Raw genomic sequence first — 24,503 nt, 5'->3', positions numbered from 1 at the left:
TCATATTTTTGCATTTTTTGCCTCTCTCACTAAACATCACGATGTGCACACACCCCTTAACCTACGCACTATAAAGCTACTTTAAATTCGGAGCAACAAAAACAACGGGAAAATTTCTAAACGAATCTCGACTGCCTATTTTTAGTCCTCCTCTTCCATTTACTGCAAGTCAAATTCCTTTCACGATTGTCTTCTTTGAAACAGATGAGCTCGTATTAGCTACTCTTACTGGTAAGTTCTCTCTTATACATTAATTTATACTAAATTTCTTAAATTTTTTAACCTCCGATTTTTAAATGATTGAAGTTGTTATTTTGAATCCTGGAGTAAAATTTCAGTAGATAGTATGTATTATTTTCGCTCAATTCGCAGGTTATTTTTTTGTTTAGCTAGGGTTTTGTTTTCTTGCTTGATTTGGATATTTTAATGCGCTCGAAACCCTAGCTTCTGCTCATGGATTTCAATGCCATTTTTCATGCTCGTAAATATTTTCTTTTAGGAGCTTTCTCGCTTTTTAGCACGCTACCGAGGCTTCAGTGTTTTTCATTTTTTTTTACTAAGGAATTTATAAATTGTTCGAGTTTTGAAATTAAAATGAAAATTAAAAATTAAAGTACATTGATTAAATTTCAATTTTCAAAATAATACATCATTTGTTACACCCTAGTTTTTTGTTGATTTATTTGAAAGGTCTTTTTTCTTTCTTCTATCATCATCTTCCTCCTACCATCGTCCATCTCTTCTCTCTCTCTTGTCTCCGCAAATCAGTTTTATTTGTTCTTTTTCTTCTCTTCTCATCTCAGTTCTCAACCACAACCGTTTCTGCTGGTTTTTGCCGGATCTGACCTGTATCCCCTGTCAGAATCAGTGTCGGATGTGTTGACACGGTACTGCACCCCAAATTGCCGAGTCCTGTACTTTAGTTTTGTGTCAAAACACACTTATTGTTTAGGTTATAACCAAATGCTACTTTAAAAGTTGCTAATTGTGTAGGCATAGTGTTTAGCATGTGGTATTGCTGCTTGAGATGCGTACAGTCTTTATTTCTTTCTCTTACTTGGGAACATACTCTCAAATTTTAGGTAATGTATCACTATCTATCATTTCTTCCAATTGCTACTGAATATCTTTTCTTCTTAATTCTCTTACAGACGCTTGCTGGTTTGGTAGTTCATCATGTTTATAAAACAGGTGACCATTAGATTTTTGTGGTATTGTTGACTTATTAGTTTGGAATTTCTGCATCCAGTTCACTTTTTTGATGATTTTTTCCCATCATCTTCTATACGAATTTAGATCATTATCGAAGGGTTCAAAAGCTACAGGGAGCAGATTGCTACCGAGCCTTTCAGCCCAAAAGTTAATTGTGTTGGTAATGTTAAATTTGCTTAAAAATTACCAGTTCATATTTTTCCCTTTGCTTGTTGAATGCAACTATAGGGGCATTGCACGAATTTCCTTTCTTTTGTTGCAATTTCATACTCATTTAATCTTTTTGTGATTTTAGAAGTACGCTGATTTATGGAAAAGTGGTCAATATTTTTTTGCAAGTACTTTTTGTGGACCCTGAAAGATATTAACTAATCGGATAATTACCTGAATTTTATATAGATGGGGTATTTTGGTTTAGAACCTGCATGGAATCACTGTTCTCCCGCTTTCAGTTGGAAGAATACCCTCAATTTATCATGTGTATGGCAAATTCCCATTATCAAAGAAAGTGAATTCTAATATTACAATTTTAGCATGACAATCATGGAGAACTTATATATCTTTATCTGTCACCAAGGTTACCCATATGGTTTTTAAGGTGGCATATTACACTATGAAGTAAATATATGGTTGCACTTTGCTTTTACGAACATGTAGATATTTATTTTCTTTTGCGCTTGTATTTTTGTATTTAGTAAAATCTTTTAGTCTAACTTGAATTCTGAGTTATATAATCTGCCATCACTTTTGACAGTGACTACTGAAATTAGGTAATTTAACATCTAACATTTGGTATTTATTTCAATGATGGCTTCTGCAGTTGGTGCTAATGGTTCTGGCAAAACAAATTTTTTCCATGGTAACTGTACTTTGATTATATTATTTCACTTCTATTTGTTGATTGGCATTTCTTGGATCAAGTTTGAACTTGTTTACTTTTTGTAGCAATTCGTTTTGTTTTGAGCGACCTCTTCCAGAATCTGCGCAGTGAAGATAGGCATGCACTACTACATGTATGTTTCACAATTAATTTCTTCAGTTTGAACTTGTTTTGATTTGCTTTTTAATTTGATCACATGTCTATCAAACAGGAAGGTGCAGGACACCAGGTTTTGTCTGCATTTGTGGAGATTGTTTTTGATAATTCTGACAATCGTATCCCGGTAATTCTTATTTCCCACTTTGTCACTTTTCTTTTCTTTGGCAGGCGGAAGTTGTTTGGAACCAGATTTTTTGCCTTTTTATATCGTGATTTTCTTTTCTTTTTTCCTTTTTTTATTTAAAATGTTGTTAAATGTTTATTTTGGTTGTTAGAAAATTTATTGATTAATTTTCTTTTTGGTATCTTATAAAAAAGTTCGGCTAAGTTGAATCATTCTGATATGAATGTTCTTTTGCTTTTCTCTGAATGGTGTGACCATTTTATTCATTTTTTTCCATCATTCATTCGAATAAGAATGATCTGTTATTTGGACATGGAGGTAAGGTTGACATTCCCTAAATGCTTCATTTCACTACAAGTTAACAATTTCAACATTCTTCCTATCAAAATCACTATTATTTTAATGTCGGAGAAGTGGTTAGATGATTACCATGGTTGACTTTCTCTAAAACCATCAAGCCTTTTTCCATTAACAAACTCAATTTGAATCTTGTTATTTTTCTCAGAATTTAATTTCTTTCTATTCTGCTGTTAGATTCTGGTTTAGCTGGGGGGTTCTCCTTGACTTTGCTACCATAGCAAGTTTATGATTGTTCTTTAGCTTGGTAGCACCATGAAGATTGTAGATTGTCTTTGGTGTAGTAATTTAAAAAAAAAAAAAACTTTTCTGTATCATGTCACAGAAACTAGACATGGGATATGATTGTTTGATTTTATATGAATCATATCTGAGCACACTTGTTGGGACCAAGAACAAGGGCTGTGATATGGTTATCCTTGTCGGAATTGGGTCTTTTTCTTCTTTGATGATTTATCTTGAATCATAGTGGTACAATAATACAAATTGGTTATGACTAGATAATAAATTGTTAGGTATTGTACTAAAATGTTTAGCATGCTTTTTCTCTTTTGAGCAGGTTGACAAGGAGGAGGTACGCCTACGTCGAACAATTGGGTTGAAGAAGGATGAGTATTTCTTGGATGGAAAGCATATTACGTGAGCTTCTTCATCTAGTGGTTAAAAGTAGTTGATGCTCTATATTTTGAATGTGCCCTATGACCTTTACCACTGTTGATCTTTGTTGAATAAAACTAAAAGTTAATGTGTAGGAAAACTGAAGTTATGAATTTACTGGAAAGCGCTGGGTTCTCTCGTTCTAATCCTTATTATGTTGTGCAACAAGGCAAGGTATGGGGCCTCTGCTATTTAATCTCATGTCTGCTACTTCATTTTCTAGGTTAGTTTGTAAAATAATTGTTGTTTGATCTACAGATAGCATCATTAACGTTGATGAAAGATTCTGAGAGGCTGGACTTGCTGAAAGAAATTGGTGGTACTCGAGTTTATGAAGAGAGACGCCGTGAAAGCTTGAAAATCATGCAGGAAACTGGCAAGTCGCTGTTGAATTCTCTCTTTGATTTCACTTTTTGTCTCTGATTACTTATTTATCCTGGTATCTGCCTTTGCTTCTTTTTTCACTACATTATTATTTTTTCTGTTAAGCAGGCAATAAAAGGAAGCAAATAATACAAGTTGTTCAGTACTTAGATGAGAGATTAAAAGAACTGGATGAAGAGAAAGAAGAGCTTAGAAAATATCAGCAGCTTGACAAGCAGAGAAAGTCTCTAGAATACACCATTTATGATAAAGAACTTCAAGATGCTCGGCGTAAATTGGAAGAGGTTAGTTTAGCATTAGTTGCTTGGACAAAGTTACTGATATTTAGAGTGGTAACGATTGCACGTTTTTGGTGAAAGATGTACTGTTTAAGAACTGATGTGCGTGAATACTTCTGTGTGAACTTCTGTTAAACAGATGCATAATCATATCTAGCTGTTACTGTTGGAAGAAATCACCATGAAAATGATTAGTTTGTTTTCTGATGAAATTTTAAGCATCCTAAAGTTTTCTTTTCTTTATAGTGATGAGTTATCTTACATATACCTGGAGGCACTTTGCTGGAGCCACGCGTGTCTATTTTCATCTTAGTTAACCATAAAAAAACCTACTTTTCTCTGTATGTAATATTTACTTACTGCTAGCATAGATGCTTTGAATTGTTTATGAGAGTAGATGCTTTATTTATTTATTTTTAGATTCTATTGTAACTCAGCATGATCCATAAGTAATTTTAGTATCATTGCCAATTCAAAATGTACTGATCTTAACTATAAGATTTTATTAGACTTGGAAACTAGGAAGTCTGAGTTTTTACTTATTTTTGTTCTAAACTTTTAAGAACATACAGAGCCATAGATGCATGCTTTTTCAGTATACTCTTATAGATTCCTTTCTTTAATGTTCCTTCAACTTTTGTTACCTTTCCTCTCTGTCCCTGTCTCTTTTCCCATCTGTAGTACACTCTTATCTTTTTGTGTGCAAGCACATACTCATGTGTCAGTTTGTCCTCTGTCTTGGTCGCTCACTCTTAATGCAGAAATAGGAAATTATATTATGACAGATACATTTTTTTTGTAGACTTATCACATGTATTAACTATCTAACCCTTATTATAGTTTATAGCATTTTTATCCTAACACTGACATGGTACTAGATGGATCTGACTAGCTTCTCTACGGTTCAATACAATTGCATGTAGTGTTAAAATAGTTTATGCATTTGGAGCAGTCAGTTGATGTTATAACATGATGAAAATAAAACAGTATATGGGAGACTGTCAGGATTTGCAGCATTTATATTGCTTTTCTGATTGTTCCATCTCCTCAGTCAAAAAAGTGCTAAAGAAGAAAAATATGCTATTTAACTATGCTGTTAGGATAAACTCAAAACTTCCCATTGAACATTGTGTTGTGTATCTATACCTACTTGTTATTAGTCTCTTCAAATTGGAAAAGTTGTTTGTCATAGATATTTAGGTTAATGAGGCTTATGAGCTGTTGTGTAAGGCTTTGCTTTACTAATTTTGGGATAGTTGAAGGTGCTGCCATGATATATAGAGATTTAGTGCAGTTGCCATTCATAAATGCAGAGAAATGCTTGTTTTAGGTTATTTAGGAGGCAGACAGCACTCATTTGTTATAATTTAAACAATTTGAATAATCTTATTGTGCATATGTGAGAGGGGTGAGATTAATTTAAGTGCCCCTTTTTTCTTATCTTAGTCTCCTTCTCAGGTCCTTGTAAGAGCATCTTGTGCTTGAAAACATGAAGGTTATCTTTTCAGATTTGTTTGCACAGATTTTTGTGCAATCATACCCGCTAAATTTTTAGTGAACAGTGATTTATTCAATATGCTTACTTTTTTTTTTCAGTTTCTCTGACCTCTGTTTTCATTTAGGTAGAAGAAGCTCGAACCAAGGTTTCTGAAAAATCATCTGAGATGTATAATGCTGTGCTGGATTCCCATGAAAGGTTCAAGGACTTAGACAAGAAGTCTAAAGATCTAATGAAGGAGCTTCAAGGTTTAAACAAAGATAAAGAAGCCTTAGAAACTAAACAAGCAGAAGCTATAAAGAAGCAGACTGCGCTAGAGCTTGATGTAAAAGATTTAGAAGAGAGGATGTCTGGGAACATGCAAGCTAAAGTATTATTATCTTAAAGGATTCCTCATTAGTTCAGTTTTTGCAAAGGGAAAATGTTAAATGTTTTTGGTATGCTATGTTGACTTTCAGGAGGATGCAGTCAAACAGCTTCGAATGCTGCAGAAGGAGATACAGGAGTCAACAGAGGAGCTTAACAGGATTAAACCACTCTATGACAACCAATTAAAAAAGGAGGAGAATATAACAAAAGGGTATGTCTGTGCAAAAATTTAATGATTGTTGCTAATAATGGTGGGCTATCATTTATTAACATGTCTAAGATCTCCAGATGCTGAGTGCACATATGTTTTTCTATTTTTTGAAGTTGGTTTTATTGGCATGAAACTTAAAGATTAGCGCTTTATGTTAAGCTGAATGCTTTTCTTATTCACAACTGTGGGAGGATCAGCCTAGTTTACACTTTAGACTTTGCTCCATAAGCAATCATCTGGTTTTAAGTATAAAATATATTAGCTTCTTTTGTTGAACTTCATCTGTGTAGCTCATTTTTAGCAGTGATTTTATGCAGTTCCTTTTGTTGTTTATTGGAATTGTTTTTGCATGTAAAGTAATGGAATGGCTCTGACCTCCAAACATTATTCTTTATGGATGATGTTCTTCCTTTTTCATTACTGTTTCTGATAATTATAGGATTATGGAGCGTGAAAAGCAGCTTAGCATTCTTTATCAGAAACAAGGTCGTGCTACTCAGTTTTCCAGTAAAGCTGCTCGTGATAAATGGCTTCAAAAGGAAATTGATGATTTGGAACAAGTGCTTTATTCAAATTCATCACAGGTTGTTTCAACGTTGGTTTTGAGATCTTATATTGGTTGCTTTTAGGAAATTCTCTTTTGTATAGTGTGTGGACAGATTACCTTGTCAATGTAATTGGAAAAATGCAACTAAATGGAGAAGAAACATTAGAGCGAATGACCAAAGACTTGAATAAAATGACCATTTAAAAATATATGAAATACTTTTATCTCCATCTTAATTTAGTGACTTTTTTTTATAGTTCCAAGTATTCTATATAATGATGCCATTTCTATTAATAGTGTTCTGTCACATGCAATGGTATATAGCCTAAATAATGCATGCTGCAATAATTAATGGTTTGGTAATACTTAATTGGCTTGATTATGCAACCTGATTAATGGATAGCATATTTCACTTCTATTATCTGATTCAATACGGCAATATCTTACAAGGAAAGTCATTTCGTAAACAGAACTGATGCTCTTTATGCAAATACAGTAGGGCTTCCTAGATTCTATTACTCGCTTAGTGGAAAGACATGTTTGACTGGGTTATGGGTTGTAAACAATTATTACTGGGATAACAGGTTTAAACGATGTGAATTTTTTATCAGCACATGTTTAACAGCTTCGTTCCACTTTGATATACCTTTTTGTCAAGTTTATGCTTCCAACTTTTGGAGGAATTAAATCTATATACTGTTCATTTGACCACATCCCTTCTTTCTTGCTTTTCCTTGTACACTTTGTGCACGAGTTGCTTATTCTTTTATTGGGCAAAAATATGGTATTCTGCTTTATAACTTCCTTTCTTTTTTTTTTTATAGCAATTGACTGCTTTTGTATTTTCAGGAGCAAAAACTCCAGGAGGAAATTTTTGGGCTTAATGAGGAATTGGAGCGATTGGATGAATCCATTGTAAGACGCAAAACTGAAATCAAAGAGTTGGAATCTTCAATTGCCAAGTCCCGGTTTAATTCTCAGAAAACTGAAAGAGATAAGCTGCAGGATGAAAGGAAGTATGTCCTTCAAAACTTTTAGTAATTTGTCTAGCTGATATTCAAATAAGTACTTAAATGATTCAGTTCCTTTTTTCTCTGGTTAGGTCCTTATGGGAAAAAGAAAGTAAACTTTCTGCTGAAATTGATAAGCTGAAAGCAGAAGTTGAGAAAGCAGAAAAGAGCCTTGATCATGCAACTCCTGGAGTAAGTGATTGGTTTCCCTTTGCTTCTCTCGCTCTCTCTCTCTCTCTCTCTCCTGCTTGCTTGTGTGATTTTTATGACTTTCTGATATTACTTCGGCGGTGGTGGCTTATATTTGGAGACTAAAACTCCAATATTACTCAATAGATTCTAAAACTCCATTAACAAAGTCAAGCAGGCTAGTTACGCCATCTTTCTACCAGATAATAGATATGCTGCAATGCTGGAGGCTCTTCTTGGAAAAAAGAATCTACTCTTCCTGCCTCTAGCAGGATGGTGTACCCAATGCCTAATCAACTACCAACAGAATACTATTCTTCAAAGATATACTAGCCCATTCTTCTCAATAATCTAATTTTCAGGAACTGACCCTTCCAAATTCAGAATGATTACATGTTGATCCTTTTCAACTTTTTCCGTGGAATTGCCTATCCCAAAGTCAGACAAAAACTGTTGGAATCCCTATGATTAAGGACAGAAAACTTACCTTATTACTAGGAGTTCCCTTGTAAATAGAAACTAATCTCAGTCACTGATTCTTAAGAAGTTAGGGATTGTTTCCTTGATTGTGTTATTTCTCTCTTTATAACTGTAAACTAATTAGTAGGAAAATAAGATATAGAGTATTTTTTCTCGAAGTCTGTTCATGGCATCAGAGCTCTAGGATTCATTCGATCCTACTCATTCGTCTCTAATCTCCCTTCCTAAAAATCCCTTTGGTTTAGTTCTCCCATGGGTGATGTCAATGAAACTCTGTCTGAAATTGAGATGTCACAAATAACTCAGAATGTCAATCAGGGAATCACTCAAGGTGAACTTAATTCCTCCCTTATAATCACCAATCATCGGCTAGATGGGAAGAACTTCTTGCAATGGTCTCAATCGGTCCTTATAGTGATTCGTGGTCGTGGCAAATTAAGGTACATCAATGGAGAAATCCACGACCAACCACAACTGACCCTACTTATGCCACTTGGGAACTCAACAACTCAATTGTAATGGCTTGGCTAATTAATTCGATGGAAGGCCATATAAGCCGCACCTATCTTTTTTTCAAAACTGCAAAAGACGTGGGATGCAGTCAAAGAAAACTACTCGGATCTTGGAAACGCCTCCCAAGTATTTGAGATCAAGCTTAAGTTAAAGGATATTTGACAAGGGATACTCGAAGTAACTCACTACTACAGCAATCTGAAAATTTTGTGGCAGGAACTGGATATGTACTATGAGGCAGATTGGGGTGAAGGCTTAGAACACAACAAGTTTATGACCCATCTCAACAATGAATGTCTTTATGAGTTTCTAGCAGGATTGAACTGTGAGTTAGATGAGGTCCGTGGCCGAATTCTAGGCAGATCACCTCTCCCAACGATCGGTGAAGCATTTGCAGAAGTTCGAACAGAAGAAAAGCGCCGACTTGTCGTGATGGGAGATTCAAAGGAACCTAAACCTATGACACCGATTGGCAACCGTCCTACTGAGACCTCTGCCCTCATCTCCAAAGGTCCACAGCCACAAAAACTACGTGCTGGAAATGATTCTGGATCAACCAGACCATGGTGTAGCCACTGCAACCGTGTTGGTCATACAAAAGAAAAGTGCTTCAAACTCCATGGCTATCTTGAAAAAAAAGAAGAAGGATAATAAGACTGCCCTGTTATCCTCCACTGCTGCAGATGATGTTCTCGATGTTTGCCTAACCAAAACCCAACTTGAGACTCTCCATAAGATACTTGGTACTTCCACTACTCATGGATCTCTAGCCACTCAAGGTACTGCCCTCAACATTGCCTTTGAATCTAATAATCAATCCCCTTGGATACTCGATTCGAGTGCCTCCGATCACATGACAGGTGACTCCACGTTATTTCACACCTACACTCCTTGTCATAACAAATCCCGAATCTGCATAGCTAACGGTTCTTACTCACATGTGGTTGGAGTAGAAGTACAAATAACAGAAAATTTTTCTCTCGATAAAGTCCTACATGTCCCAAACTTATCCTCTAATTTACTTTCAATCAGTAAACTTACTAAGGATGAAAAAGTTCTTGCTGAATTTTCTGCAATTGGTTGTGTAATACAGTAACAGAAATCGGGGAGGATGATTGGCACTGCTAAAGTTGATGATGGACTATATGTTTGGAATAAAGAGGATTGGCTCTATCCACTTCGAAAGAGGAAACTATTATGTTATGGCACCGTAGGTTAGGGCATCCAAATTTTTTGTATTTGAAAAAACATCTTCCGCTGTTATTTCGAAATAAAAGTATTAATTCCCTGAAGTGTGAAATTTGCCAATTATCCAAACATACCCGTGTGCCATATCCATTAAAACCATATATTCAGTCCCAACCATTTTCATTAATCCACAGTGACCTATGGGGAGCCAGCCGAGTGAAAAATATTACGGGGGCTAGGTGGTTTATAACATTCATTGATGATCATACTAGGGTCTGTTGGGTCTATCTCCTCAGAAAAATCTAAAACACCCAAAGTATTCCAAAATTTTCATTCAATGGTTCGAACCCAGTTCAACTCTACCATACATACTCTCCGCACTGATGGGAGAGAATACTTTAACTTTGTCCTAAGCCCATACCTTTCTGACCAAGGCATTATACGCCAAAGCTCTTGTCCTGACACTCCTCAACAAAACGGGATCTCCGAGAGAAAAAATCGACATCTCCTTGATGTGGCTCGAGCCATAATGTTCACCATGAATATTCCAAAATACTTGTGGGGAGAGGCTGTCCTCACTGCCTGTTATCTCATAAACCGAATGCCATCAAAGGTCATCAACTTCTATACACCTCTAAATACCCTTCTAAAGGCCTTTCCTCTATTTCTTGTTCCTAATCTTTCAGCCAAAATATTCGGCTGTAAAGCTTTTGTCCATAACCATCAACCAAATCAATCCAAACTTGATCCTCCAGCCCGCACCTGCATCTTCATTGGATATTCCCCTACACAAAAAGGCTATAAGTGTTGCTCACCAACCTTGCGCCGAATGTTTGTCTCTCGGGATGTTACCTTCTTTGAAAATGAACTATACTTTGCAGCATCTCATCTTCAGGGGGAGACTTTCAATGAAGATGAGACCCTTAATACTCTCCTCATTATACCTCCTGATCCTACCACTACTATCATAAACAAGCCTAACAACCAAGGTGCTATCCCAAATTTAGATACTGTTTTCCCTGTACAGCAAGAAGTTAGCACGGCCCTTCCCAATTACAATACCTCCACCGAAGTGCAACATCCTCCTAATCAAGAAAAACAGCAAAAACAGGTTCCCGAAATACAGGTTTACTCCCGACGGAATCGTTCTCCTGAAACTGATACAGCAGTGCCAATTGCATCCCCAACCGAGGACTGTTCTGAAACAGAAGTCTCACCTCCGTCACCATCCATCCATCCATCTTCCAATTGCAGTTCGAAAGGGCACAAGGAGCTGCACTCAACACCCTATTTCTTGGTTTGTATCCTATGGAAATTTATCTAAGTCTTACAAAGTTTTTGTGACTAATGTTGATTCTGTAAAAATTAAAGAAAATAACCCAAAGCCTCCCAAGAACTGCAGCATCTTAAGGGTAAATCCATCTATTCATCTAGGTGAGCTTGTTGAAGTCTCTTGAAATCTCTTATCAGTTTCTTCATGTCGGTGCTTGTTTAGAGAAACAAATTTTGTTGAAACTTTAAGGATGTCATTCTTTGTTGAAGTCTATTCCCCTCTACTCCCTGGCGGTTTGTGTAGCAGACTAGTCTTTGCTTGGTTTTTGGATGGCAGTTTGATGTTTATGACCTTAACTGTTTCTTCTTCTTTGTCTCTTCATTTGTCATCAGGATGTAAGAAGAGGGCTGAATTCTATTAGGAAGATATGCAGAGAATATAATATTGGTGGAGTGTTTGGTCCAATTATTGAGCTGCTTAATTGTGATGAGAAGTTTTTTACTGCAGTTGAAGTAACTGCTGGAAACAGGTATAATCTTCCTGATGTCTTCATGTTTTTCAATAAGTACTTGATTTCCTTTTGTGCATGCTGGACTTAACATGTTTTTTCTGTTGACAGTTTGTTTCACGTGGTTGTTGAAAAGGATGAGATATCAACCCAGATAATTCGACATCTTAATTCACTGAAAGGAGGACGTGTTACTTTTATACCACTAAACCGCGTGAAGGCTCCACATGTTACATATCCACAAAGTTCTGACGTGATACCTCTGTTAAAGAAATTGAACTTTTCTTCCAAATATGCTCCAGCATTTGCACAGGTTAGTTCTTCCTGAATCCGTGCCTTGATGAATGGGCATGAGCATTAATGCCTGCTAGAACCCAGATGAAATTTGCATAAATTTAATTTTAGCTTTAGGATTTTCTTTTCTCTCCCAGTATCTGCATATTTGGTTCTGGATTCTACTCAATGAGTAAATTAATGGCTATTTTGCTAATTTTGTCGTTAACTGTTGTATGTTGCTTTTGCATCTTTAATCATTCTGACCTTGATCGAAATGTTTTGCCTTCATGTTTTACATCCCGAATGATTCAGAAAGAGGATTTGGTTTGACCATTGGCACTGGTTAAATGAAGCATAGTTTATTTTTTCAATATGAAAAACTTTGAATCTCTTTATCCAATTGAGAAAGTGGAAGCCCAGATGAAATTTGCATAAATTTAATTTTAGCTTTAGGATTTTCTTTTCTCTCCCAGTATCTGCATATTTGGTTCTGGATTCTACTCAATGAGTAAATTAATGGCTATTTTGCTAATTTTGTCGTAAACTGTTGTATGTTGCTTTTGCATCTTTAATCATTCTGACCTTGATCGAAATGTTTTGCCTTCATGTTTTACATCCAGAGTGATTCAGAAAAGGATTTGATTTGACCATTGGCACTGGTTAAATGAAGCATAGTTTATTTTTTCAATATGAAAAACTTTGAATCTCTTTATCCAATTGAGAAAGTGGAAGATTTTTCTTGTTAGAGAGAATGATTTATATAATATTTGCTCAGCGATAAAATTGTCTTTGCTATTGCACCTGGGTAAATAGGTGTAATATGATTGTTGTTTTCACCGTGTTCTTATATAGGTACAAAATTTGGCCTTACTGCTTTAGTTCAGAAAGTGGATGGGGGAGTTTGGGGATTGCTGTTTTATTTGTTTAAAAAACTTGCTTTCTAATATTAAAAACCAATGGAAGTTGGAGATGAACTAATAAGATGTGAAGTTTGCCTAAGAGGAAATAAAATCCTGGTTGGGGTTGGGTTCATAATTTGTTGGGAAAAGAATACGAAGTCTAAGTGGAGGTTATAATTTTATCCTAACTGCTAAAATTGTGCGAATGTTTTCTCATCATTCTCTTCATCTTCCTGTATTCTATTTCTTGTCAGGTGTTTGGTAGAACAGTAATCTGCCGAGATATAGATGTGGCTACAAGAGTTGCTCGAACTGATGGTCTGGATTGCATAACTTTGGAAGGTTGGGAATGGGTTTCTTTGATTTTTTGGTTTGGCTTGGGCTGGCGTCTTTAATGCTATAACAACTTCCTGTTCATTTGATAACAGGTGATCAAGTTAGCAAGAAGGGTGGTATGACTGGGGGATTTTATGATTATAGGCGCTCAAAATTAAAGTTCATGAATATAATCACGCAAAACACGATGTCTATTAATAAGAAGGAAGAAGAACTGAAAGGAATCGGCTTAGAGCTTCAAAATATCCTTTTTCTGTAGTTTAAAGTTTTAACACTTCACTTTTTGCTGCATTTTCTCAGTTTTACATGCACTAATGTGCTAACTTTTTTGTTTGAGTTTGGGTTTTGGTGTGTTTTCTTAACAGTAGCAAGTTTCTGTGGGAGTCAGGAAAAGGAAAATTGTAGACATTTAGCTTTGCGCCCTTTTAAATTTTTTTTAACTGGGTGTTATTGTGAATTTTGTATGTGTTCATGGATAAATCATCTTAATTTTATTTACATCAAACATCTGCTTATGACTATACTATTTTAATTTTTTTTTTTGGATCTGCTATGGCTAGTTAAAGAGGTTGAAGTTGAATGTGAATGTGGATTTTTCAGAGTTCTCTGTGCTGTTATGCATTAGTTTTCCATCCACCTGCATAATCCACTTTTGTCAATGAATAGCATGGTAGGCTCTTTTCATAATGATTTGAGTCTCCTTTGCCCTTCATCTCATCTTAAATGAACTGAAGTCAAGTAATTCACATACTGATCATCACATCCAACTAAGAGTAGTCAGATACTAATATAGGTCTCTATCTGTGGATTCTGGTAGAATATTTGTCAGCTCCTATTTCCAGACCCCTATGTATAAATAAGGTGGGAAGACAAGTATGTTTTCTCTGTAGCTTCCTTTTTTGTATAAGCATGGTGTCCATGTCACCTCTGTGTTGGTAGTATCTTTTCCTTAATTATTGATGGAGATTTTATTCTGTCATTTCTCCGGCTGTGAAGTTCAAATATAAGGAAACCTGAAAGGGATTGGTTAATTCATTTACCTATACTTTCTCTGCCTATAAAGTCAAGGCTTTTGTATCTTCATGCCAACCATGGTTAGATGGTCTTTTCTGATTTCTTGGCTGATGGTTGGTTAACTGTTTCGTTTAACTCCTGGGTTTTTTAGATGAGCTTTTCCTTTGAAACGTCTTATAAAACCAAAGCCATCAATTTTGTAGGACTGATAAAATAAAATTCTGACAACTAAATTACCGAGCAAGTCATATGATGTCTTCATTCTTTGTAATCCTGAATTGTTTTCAATCAAGCCTTCTGCTTTGTTTTGAACTTAATTTAGATTACAGTTAGAGCAGAAAATCACAGCTTTTGTCACTGAACAGCAGCAACTTGATGCTAAGCGGGTTCTTGATAAATCAGTGCTGGAGCAGCATAAGCAGGACATTGCTAATGCTAATAAGCAAAAACAGTATACATCTAAAGCTCTTGAAAATAAGGTATTTAATAAACTTTTAATTGTCTTCCTGTGCCTTATGGGGATTATTCCATTTTAGCTCTTTGTAATTATTTTATCTAGTTCAATCTGCACTGACTCTTGTTATTTGTTCATAGAGAAAATCACTTGCAGATGTGCAGATGCAAATTGATCAGCTTAGAGCTAGTATGGCAATGAAACGTGCTGAAATGGGCACAGAGCTTATTGATCACTTAACACCAGAAGAGAAGGACCTTTTGTCGAGATTGAACCCTGAGATAACAGATCTTAAAGAGCAACTTATCAATTGCAGGAGTGATCGTATTGAGGTTGACACACTGAACCTTTTTTGATTTCTTTTGCTGTGACATGCATGCATTTTCATGTTTTCCCCATGTACAAATTGGATTGTCAGACTGAATCAAGAAAAGCAGAACTTGAGACGAATCTCACAACAAACCTTAAGAGGCAAAAGCAAGAGTTGGAAGCAATAATATCTGCGGCAGAGGCTGATGCATTGCTTGATGAAGCTGAATCAAAGAGGCAGGAATTAATGGATGCTAATTTGTTGGTTGACGATGCTACACAGCAACTTAAAAGTAAGAGCCTTGAATAGTTACCGCACTATGGATTTAAGATCTAATGTTCACTGTTGTTGTTGCTTTTACCCTGCAGGAGTTTCTGATAGAATTGATGAGCTAACAAAGCAACTTAGGGGAATCAAGGATGAAAAGAACAATCTGAAGGTAACTAATTTTCTGATAACATCCAGCACAAATCCTTGGTGCTTATTGTTACTGCTAAGAACATCATGTGCTGGTGCAGGGATTGGAAGATGCCTATGAGAGGACACTTCAGGATGAAGCAAAAGAGTTGGAGCAATTGCTAAGTAAAAGGAGTAATCTTCTTGCTAAGCAGGAGGAGTACTCCAAGAAAATAAGGGAGTTGGGCCCTTTGTCATCAGACGCTTTTGAAATGTATAATTTCTACCTGAGATTCTAGTTTTTATCCTTTGTTTCACCTCTCATCAATAGTATCTGGGCTTCATAAAAGTTGTCAGATACGTTGTCTCAGTGAACAAATTTATTTTGAGGGTTTCTTATGTCCTTTGGTTTGTGTTTTGAGTATTTTAATCAATGTGCATTATTTATTTCAATATTTTATTTGATATGATGCGTAATGAAAGTTGGTTAGTTGTGATAGTATCTGCTTATCTTGGTGATATTCTACATTGCATCCAAATTCATATTTTGTTATTTTAAAATTTTTAATTCTTTTCCATGTTGAAAATGATAGGTACAAGCGAAAGCAGATAAAAGAGTTGCAGAAAATGCTTCATAGGTGCAATGAGCAGCTGCAACAGTTCAGCCATGTAAACAAGAAAGCACTTGACCAGTATGTAAATTTCACTGAGCAAAGAGAAGAACTGCAGAAAAGGCAGGCAGAGCTGGATTCAGGTGATGAGGTAAATACAAACCTTAACTTCCTTGCAAATGGGACTGTCAAATTGAATTTTGCTAAGCTTAACCTTTTTGTATACTTAATTATATATATATATATATATATATATTCTTTTACAGAAAATTAAAGAACTTATAGAAGTTCTAGATCAGCGCAAGGATGAGTCAATAGAACGAACTTTCAAAGGTGTTGCCCGGCACTTTAGAGAAGTATTCTCAGAACTTGTACAAGGTGGTCATGGTCATTTGGTGATGATGAAGAAAAAGGTTTGTTTGGGCTTCTCATTTTTGTTGTCTACTTGTGTTTGATTTGTTTCTGTCCAATTCATAGTTCTCTAGACTAGTGAGCTGTCATTTCTGATTTATGGTTTTGGAGCATCAATTTTTTCTCTTCTCAGTACATTCACCACTTTGCCTATGCCTTCTAGAGCATCAATAGTCCCTTTTTGATGAATTTTATTTAGACAATATGTTAGGTGCTATTCTTTTCCTGGTTCAGTGTATATGCTGACCCCTGCCCTTGGGGAGAGTACTCCCCCCTAAGGCAGCTGGGTGAAACATTGAGACCAAACCTCATGTTCAATAGGTCCTTTTAGCCATTTTGCTTTAGTCTAACTGTTGTAGCCGTTCAATAGGTCCTTCATTAATTTCACGTTCTCAATTTGTTCTTGCTCTAACCCTTATCTCTCCAAAGATCCAGTTGTTAACTTCATTCGATTGTGTGCCAAGGTATAATTTCTTCTAGTGAACGGTTCTAGCTCTAACCTATACATGTTTGACTTGCATTAATCTTGGAATAAAAAATCTTGATTAATCATAATAGGATTTCAACAAACATTCTGTATTTGACCCTTGTTTCTCACTTCTATGTTGTGTAGCATATTGGGTATTAAAAAAATGAAATGAAAGCTCATAAATAGTGCATGGGCTATGTTGCTTTATTGGCAGAGTTATAATTCTGTGCTTAGCTGCGTGCTTTTCTCAATTAGTCTATTCATATTATCATACATTAAGAATTAGCTTGTTCATTCGGCTCATAGCATTTTCATTATAATTGTGCTGCATTTTTCTCCCTACAGGATGGTGATGATGATGATGATGATGATGATGGACCTCGAGAGGCAGATTTGGAGGGAAGAGTTGAGAAATACATTGGTGTGAAAGTGAAGGTATGTCTATTTTATACTGTATCATTTATTTTCTTTGATAAAAGCGATTGAAGTTTGTTAGTTGCCTGACCTTGCTGGTTATGATGGTGCACAAGTTGAATCATATAACTCAATAGAAATTTAAGTTACTTGGGTTGAATGTCTGATATGGGCATGCTCAATGTTTTTCTTTCTTTTTTGAAGTTTTTTCATATATTTAGAAGTTCCTACCATCATATTCATATCTGTCCTGGAAACTGATGTCAGACATAGTTCTTCGGGGAAATGAAAAGTCAGACTAACACAAGTAGAAATATCATTGGTTTAGTTCTTTGCCAATTTTTTATGCGGTCTGTATCTGGAAAGGTGTTGGAAGTTTTAACCTGGAAGTTAAGCTTGAAGATAGGCATACAGCTCCCAACTCCTCAATTTTCCAGTGTAATGTTTCTAAGCTTTGTTTCATGGTAGGTTTCCTTTACCGGGCAAGGTGAGACACAATCAATGAAGCAATTATCAGGAGGACAGAAAACTGTTGTAGCCCTTACATTAATTTTCGCGATTCAACGATGTGATCCGGCTCCATTTTATCTTTTTGATGAGATAGATGCAGCTCTGGATCCTCAGTACCGGACTGCAGTTGGAAGTATCCTATGTCTCATATATTCAGCTCTGTTGACGATTAGTTTTTTATTGATGGTTCCAGTTTTAATTTCATCTCTATCTGAAACAATTATGCTCTTTTCCCCGCTCTTCATTTTCTGTGTCTTAAGTGGAAATTGTTGGTGGATCCTTAATTACTTATTTTTTAGATATGATTCGTCGACTGGCAGACATGGCAAATACACAATTCATAACCACCACATTTCGGCCAGAGCTTGTCAAAGTTGCTGATCATATATATGGTGTGACACATAAAAACAGGGTGAGCCGTGTTAATGTTGTCTCCAAGGAAGATGCGTTAGATTTTATTGAGCACGATCAGTCTCACAATGCTGAATAAGGTCGGAACTTGTTATTTATTTGTTTACTCAAGTTTGCTTTGTTTAATACCCGTTTACCTTTCTTTCTCCTCCTTTATGGTTTTAACTGTCCATTGATTGTTGGCATGTACAGAAAAACCCCATGAAAAGAACACAAGCTGTTCAGATGTTGTGCAATGTTTACTTCTCAGTTGCCGTGTAAAGAGTAGGTGCTATACAGAGTGGACATGAGTGATGTCGTTTCATGTATTTTCCAGACTGATGTCTGGATTCACATAATATTAGGTATTCCTGTGAAACTATAGGGCTATACTGTGCTAAAAAAAAATCTTAATTAAGTTGTTTTACCCTTATTTGCTGGTAGCTTATATGTGATTGATGATACATGGAGCCTTAGGTACTAATCTTGGTGGCTATGAAAACACCCTAGCGGTCAGTGTTCTTTAATTTATGGCTGCGGCCTGTGGACTTGGGGCAAGAATTTCTGATTTTTAACTTGTTAGACAAATATAAATATTTAGGGGCTCTTTTTGGTAGTAAAATTTTCGATTTTTTTTCACCTTAAAATTAGAAGTCATTGGAAAATTGGAGGGTGGCATGCCCAAACTTTTTGGATTTTATAGCGTAATAACATCTGGGAATTCCTCAATCCATTAATAATTTTTTAAGAGAAACATCGAGATATGATAGCTTGATGGATATAAGGCGTGAATTCCTCAATCCAAACAAATTACAATCAGTATTTAGTCTAATTTAGCAAGTTCATGACCAGCTTGGTTTTCGAAATGGTACAGTGTTGGAATCTGGTAAGAGATTTCGCTCTAATAAGCCCAATCTCAATCTCAATCCCAATCCCACGGTTCTTGAGTCTCTTTAATCTTTATGACTCCCAAATCATCTCCTTCAAGGATGATTTTCGGTTGCCCTATTTTTAGACTGCAATTTCGAAAGCTGAAACGACAGTCTACACCTGTGTCAATTTCGGATTCGCTGTTCTGTTGATTTTTTCGTAACAAATCCTTCAACATCTCTGATGATTGTACCGCCCCCTTCTCTCTTATTGATAGCGTCGAAACCGCTGTTAGCGGTGGTGTGTCCATTTAGTGCAGATCTCCTTTTTCCTTGCTTCCACAACAATCCACTTCGTTTTAGAAGTTCTTACCTTTCTCGTTTCTGATACTTCCTCTTATTGTTTTCGTTTCTTGAAGCCACACATTCCAAATCAAAACTAGGAGGAAGTCAAACGATGGATAGTTTAGGTCGCTTGTAGCTTTTTCAATCTAATCCGCTCCACTTTCAACACCATTGATGCTTATTCAACTGGGGAGTTCAATTTTTATCAGCGTGTTTCTGGCTTTTAGGATAGTCTTTAAGGGCTCGGAAGCATATCCTATTAACTTGGACAAAATTTGAAGTCTAAAATATGGGTTTGCAAAAAACATTGTCTATAAAAATTATGGATCATATTTTGATTAAAAATATTGTAATATTTGCTGACAGGCATTAGTCAAAAACGATTTATTTAAGAAGTAGGACCTCATTTCTTACGGGACACCCTTAAAATCAAGATGCATGGCAAGCAATGTAGGTGCACCTACTTATGTATTCAACAAGTATCCTTCAAACGAAAATGAAAGGATAAGATGGAGACAAAAGAAATAAAACAAAAAGAACGGAAATAATTTTCCTTCTTTCCTTTCTGTGTTTACTGTTAAAGACTTATTATATTACTATTAAAGATTTATTATAATTTTATATGATTGTTTTTTTTATCGATAATTTATCTTATTCTTTATTTAAACTTTAAAAATGTGTTTTTAAATTTGTTTTAAAAGATGCATATGAAGTATATGTTTATGTTATGTTTTAAATAAATTAATTTATAGGTGAGTTAGGTCTGGTAGGATTTCAAAATATTTTTCATATCTATTTCAAGCAAACGGAAATAGTTATATCCATCTAAGTTCCTAAAACTATTCATAATCCTTTAATCTTTAAATCGGAGGATAAACATTTTTCATATTTATATACGGACAACAATGTTAATGTCAATTGAATTAAAACTCAATTATAAGTTCTATATTAATTTTTATATCTTGACAATTCTAAAAATCTTATAAAAATAAATTTTATGTCCTGATTTTGTAGTATTATATTTTCAATTTCTTTAATATATGTAGAATTTATATAGATGATTGTGGACTTGCTCTGCATCTATTTTCCAATTATCATTTGTCATTACTGTAAACATTTTAAAATATATGATTATGGCAGCTAAATTAGGAGATTTCACAAATTGATAAGATGACACATGCTTTTTAAGAAATTAAATCATTTCACTTGTAAAATTTGTAAACTTATTTTTTTTTTACTTTTTAATAAACTAATTTGTAATAACTAAATAAACTAAAATAATCATTTTCAAATTGGTGTAAACAGAAAATTAAAAAAGAAGAAGCATGTTTATAATTTATAAATTACTACTCAAAAGTTTAAAGTTTGAACCGGATAAATTTATGTCAATTCTAATTTATGTGTAAATTGAATTATTGTAATTTCAGGATCAACATAAAAATTAAAATAAATAATAAACAATGTTACCTCAATCCATGTTATCCTACAAAATTTAATTCCACTTCAATATCTTATAAACCCCATTTATCAAAAACTAAATTCTTTTTCTTCAAAAGCACCTCATTTTTATTTTCAACAAACAAAATTACACCAAATAGGCAGCTCAAGAAGTTTGGATCCTATTTACGAAACTCTAACACAAGATTACTGCTACCATTATTTTGCTAATAATTCCATAAAAAAGACAGCTAAATCTTCAAAAAGAACCAAAAAAACTACTTAGCATTAAGACAAAAAGACAACTCGACTCCCTGAAACTAACTTGTGGCGTTGAGAGGTTGAGTAGTGAGCCCATAACCAAAGGGATACAAAGGGTCGTAGTTCAAATCCCCAACATTCATCGGCAGCTGCTCAGCCGTCTTGAACCAAGTCCGAGGCAGTTTCCCACTGAAACCATAGTCTCCAAATAGAACATCAGCCACACCTTGGCCTTCTGTGCCCGGTAGCCATGCAGCAACCAGTGCATCAACTTGTTCTAAGTGAGGCATTATAACAAGTGGTCTTCCAGAGATTAAAACCACCACACACTTGATGTTGGCGCAGACATTGTAAAGAGTATATTGACCTTGTAATGGGATCGTCAAGTTCAAATTATCACCGTTTGTTTCAGCATATGGAAGCTCACCAACAACGACAATACCGTAGGAGAAGTTGTTGGCTTTGACATAATCAAATTCTGGGTTTTCTTCATACACAATCTCTGTGCTTGGATCAACGGCTTCTGCTATTCCTTTCAGGATGGTGGTTCCTGTTGATTTGAAAGGCGTTAATATGTGTAGTCTGATGATTGTAACTTTGTTAAAAGCTATGTTTTAAGAGACAACAATGGTTTATTACCAGAAGTTAAATTGTTTCCGCTACCGCCTTGCCAGTTGATGGTCCAACCGCCGCATTGATTGCCCAAGTCATCAGCATGGCTGCCGGCAACCAGGATCTTGGATGACTTCTTGGGAAGAGGTAGCATTGGCTCATCAGCATTTTCTCCATTCTTCAACAAAACAAGCGATTTTCTTACAGCTTCCCTTGCCAAATCTCTGTGAGCCTGTAACAGAAACCAAACAGGTAAATCTTGGTATACTTGGAAGCTTGTCTTAAATGTTAAAAGAACATGTTGGTCAATAACCTGATGTCCTAGCTGATCAATAAAGCTTTCATCAGATAAGGGGTTCTCGAATAAACCAAGTTGGAATTTGACTCTCAAAATTCTTCTAACAGCATCATCAATACGACTCATGGGGATGAATTTGTTCTTCACAAGTCCAGTCAAAGTATCAATAAACTCAGTATAATTGTAAGGAACCATAATCTGCAAAACAAGTGGAAGACAAGTTTCAAATTAGATGACAATTAATCCAAAGTCGAGGTTGGTTGGACTCTAAATCATCAAAACCACTCACCATGTCAAGACCTGCTTGAACACCAGTAAGAACTGAATATGTATAGTTGGCATGCACAGGATATGTCATCCTATCAATTGCCTGCCAATCGGAGATGACAAATCCCTGCAAATTTGAACATATTTAAATGCAAAGGTCATAAACAATGTTTATATATTTCTCTTGCAGGTTTCTTTTTAATTTAAAGAGTTGCAGTCAAATTTACCCTGAACCTAAGGGCGCCCTTGAGGAAATTGGTGACAAGATCATGATTAGCATGCATTTTCACTCCATTCCAACTAGAGTAAGAAACCATAACTGTCCCAACTCCCTTAATGATGGCTGCGTTATAACCTGGCATGTGAATGCTAAGCAATCCATGCTTATCGATCACTGTGTTGTTTTCATTGATGCCCCTTGTTGTCCCACCATCTCCAACAAAGTGCTTGGCACATGCCACCACCTTATCCCTTTTCCATACAACAAAAACCAAAAACTGGTTTCAGTTCCTTGAAACTGATCAATAAAACCATATTTGTGTATTTCCTGTTAACGAACTTACTTTCCACCAACATAAGGAACACCCTTACGCGAATCCTTTGGAATTTCCCCTTGCAATCCATTAATGATTTCTGTCATTTCCTTGACGATGTCAGGATCTTCGCTGTAGCTCTCAAAACATCGACCCCATCTCGGGTCTCGGCAAACCTTCAATTTTGTAGACATGGAGTTATTGGAATACATTTCTCTATAAAAACAATTAAATCGGACTGATGATCGAATACTTCATTACCGCAATGCAGGGTGCGAAAACGTAGTTTATGCCAGTAGCTCTAACTTCACGAGCTGTTGCAGACCCAATCCTCTTTACAAGCTCAGGATCCCTATAACATCGGAGATTTAATCACATAGTCACAAAACACAGTGTAATTTTCTTTCAAAACTTTTAAGAAAGCTTAACTCCCAGTGGAAGAAACTGAAAAAAAACCGGTCTTACCTTGTAGCACCAAGGCCAATGTTATGAGGAAATATGGTGGCCTTATAGACATTGTTATGTCCATGGACAGCATCAATGCCATAAATCATTGGAATCCCAAGCCTGGTTGAGAGTGAACCATTTTGGAAACCATTAACCATGTTGAGCCATTCCTGTGGGGTGGCTTGCAGATGCGGTACGCTTCCTCCTCCACTTAAAATGCTGCCTATTTTGTAGTCCCTCATGACCTCCGGAGTGGCTACTTTACGATCAATTTGCACCATCTGACCAATCTTTTCATCGAGACTCATCCGTCGCATGAGGTCCCGAATCCGCTTGTTGATCGGCAGACTGGGGTCATTGTATTTCTTGTACTTATCTCCTGCTTGTACCGTGGCGACCAAGAAACTGAAAAGAAATCCCACTAAAAGGACTGATGTTTTTCCCATGTTTTTGTTGATCAAATCGATCCCTGCAAAATCAAAGCCAAAGTACAAGGGGAAAAGAAAAGTTGATGAATACTTGAATGAATAAAGTTTCATTTCTAAACTAAAAGAATAAAAAAAAATATAAAATAGTAGAAGCAAACGGGAAAATGAAGAGAAAAATAAACCTAAGTCAATAGGTTGCTAGAAAATTTGTGTGGAGTATGTTTAAGAGTTGGTAAATTTATAAGAGAAATATGATGAGTGTAATTCATGGAATATTTCTAATTTTAGAAGTTTTAATTTCTACCTAAACTCTTTAGGATAGTTTGTTTAGATTTATTTTGATGTAGTAAAATTACGTATCAATTTGTTTGTTTAGATTTCTTTTGATATGTTAAAATTATGTATTAACAGCAAACCAAATTCTCAGAATTACAGTTAGTGTTTGATTTCTAATAAAACATATTTTATTTTAACTTCAAATTAATAACATACATGTTTGTTTTGGAAAGATTATTTTATATAAAACTTAATCTAAATAAAATATATTCAAAGTAGTGTCCCCAGATTTTAATTTTGTATAGTGAGATTTATTCAAAAATTGTATATTTTGAGAGAAAAAAGGAAAAATAATGAAATTAGCCTCTATATTTTTTCTCACTTCGACCGACAGTCCAATTGA

The 24,503-nt window shown here is 35.5% G+C and overlaps 2 protein-coding genes across 3 annotated transcripts; one reads left to right on the top strand and one right to left on the bottom strand.

Moving 5' to 3' along the window:
- The first annotated feature begins 8 nt into the window (after positions 1–8).
- Positions 9–18,428, top strand: LOC105768020 (structural maintenance of chromosomes protein 3). Its single transcript, XM_052630917.1, has 29 exons — positions 9–231; positions 1,152–1,191; positions 1,297–1,372; positions 2,033–2,071; positions 2,158–2,225; positions 2,304–2,375; positions 3,292–3,371; positions 3,485–3,563; positions 3,648–3,765; positions 3,882–4,057; positions 5,674–5,919; positions 6,008–6,129; positions 6,569–6,713; positions 7,526–7,692; positions 7,779–7,878; positions 11,722–11,858; positions 11,949–12,150; positions 13,267–13,354; positions 13,441–13,591; positions 14,691–14,841; positions 14,957–15,148; positions 15,235–15,418; positions 15,495–15,565; positions 15,645–15,796; positions 16,116–16,284; positions 16,400–16,546; positions 17,359–17,448; positions 17,896–18,070; positions 18,237–18,428. The coding sequence occupies exons 2-29, from the start codon at positions 1,177–1,179 to the stop codon at positions 18,425–18,427; spliced, it is 3,603 nt and encodes a 1,200-aa protein (XP_052486877.1). The 5' UTR covers positions 9–231; positions 1,152–1,176; the 3' UTR covers position 18,428.
- A 2,652-nt stretch (positions 18,429–21,080) lies between these two features.
- Positions 21,081–24,121, bottom strand: LOC105767410 (uncharacterized). Of its 2 annotated transcripts, XM_012586927.2 has the most exons (9): positions 24,007–24,121; positions 23,415–23,865; positions 23,211–23,301; positions 22,980–23,125; positions 22,644–22,887; positions 22,439–22,543; positions 22,165–22,347; positions 21,879–22,083; positions 21,081–21,789 (listed from the first exon to the last, which is right to left on the bottom strand). In XM_012586927.2, exons 2-9 carry the CDS (start codon positions 23,840–23,842, stop codon positions 21,299–21,301), a joined length of 1,893 nt encoding a protein of 630 aa, XP_012442381.1. In that variant the 5' UTR covers positions 23,843–23,865; positions 24,007–24,121; the 3' UTR covers positions 21,081–21,298. The 2 variants fall into 2 exon arrangements, with proteins under 2 accessions (XP_012442381.1, XP_052486520.1); XM_052630560.1 differs by lacking the exon at positions 24,007–24,121 and having other exon boundaries at positions 23,415–23,945.
- Positions 24,122–24,503: the final 382 nt, after the last annotated feature.

The sequence above is a fragment of the Gossypium raimondii genome, chromosome 5 (genome assembly GCF_025698545.1).
Source record: "Gossypium raimondii isolate GPD5lz chromosome 5, ASM2569854v1, whole genome shotgun sequence".
In the NCBI taxonomy this organism is placed as follows: Eukaryota; Viridiplantae; Streptophyta; class Magnoliopsida; order Malvales; family Malvaceae; genus Gossypium; species Gossypium raimondii.
This window is presented reverse-complemented; position numbering and strand designations above follow the sequence as displayed.

What these genes read in the sequence shown, in the direction of transcription:
- LOC105767410 (XM_052630560.1), bottom strand. Translation starts at nt 23,935, where the DNA reads ATGAAACTTTATTCATTCAAGTATTCATCAACTTTTCTTTTCCCCTTG. An exon ending in ATTGGCCTTGGTGCTACAAG is followed by an intron (nt 23,302 to 23,414) that starts GTAAGACCGGTT and finishes CCGATGTTATAG; the next exon opens with GGATCCTGAGCTTGTAAAGA. An exon ending in TTCAAGCAGGTCTTGACATG is followed by an intron (nt 22,348 to 22,438) that starts GTGAGTGGTTTT and finishes CTTGTTTTGCAG; the next exon opens with ATTATGGTTCCTTACAATTA.
- LOC105768020 (XM_052630917.1), top strand. An exon ending in CTCGGCGTAAATTGGAAGAG is followed by an intron (nt 4,058 to 5,673) that starts GTTAGTTTAGCA and finishes GTTTTCATTTAG; the next exon opens with GTAGAAGAAGCTCGAACCAA. An exon ending in GTACCGGACTGCAGTTGGAA is followed by an intron (nt 18,071 to 18,236) that starts GTATCCTATGTC and finishes CTTATTTTTTAG; the next exon opens with ATATGATTCGTCGACTGGCA.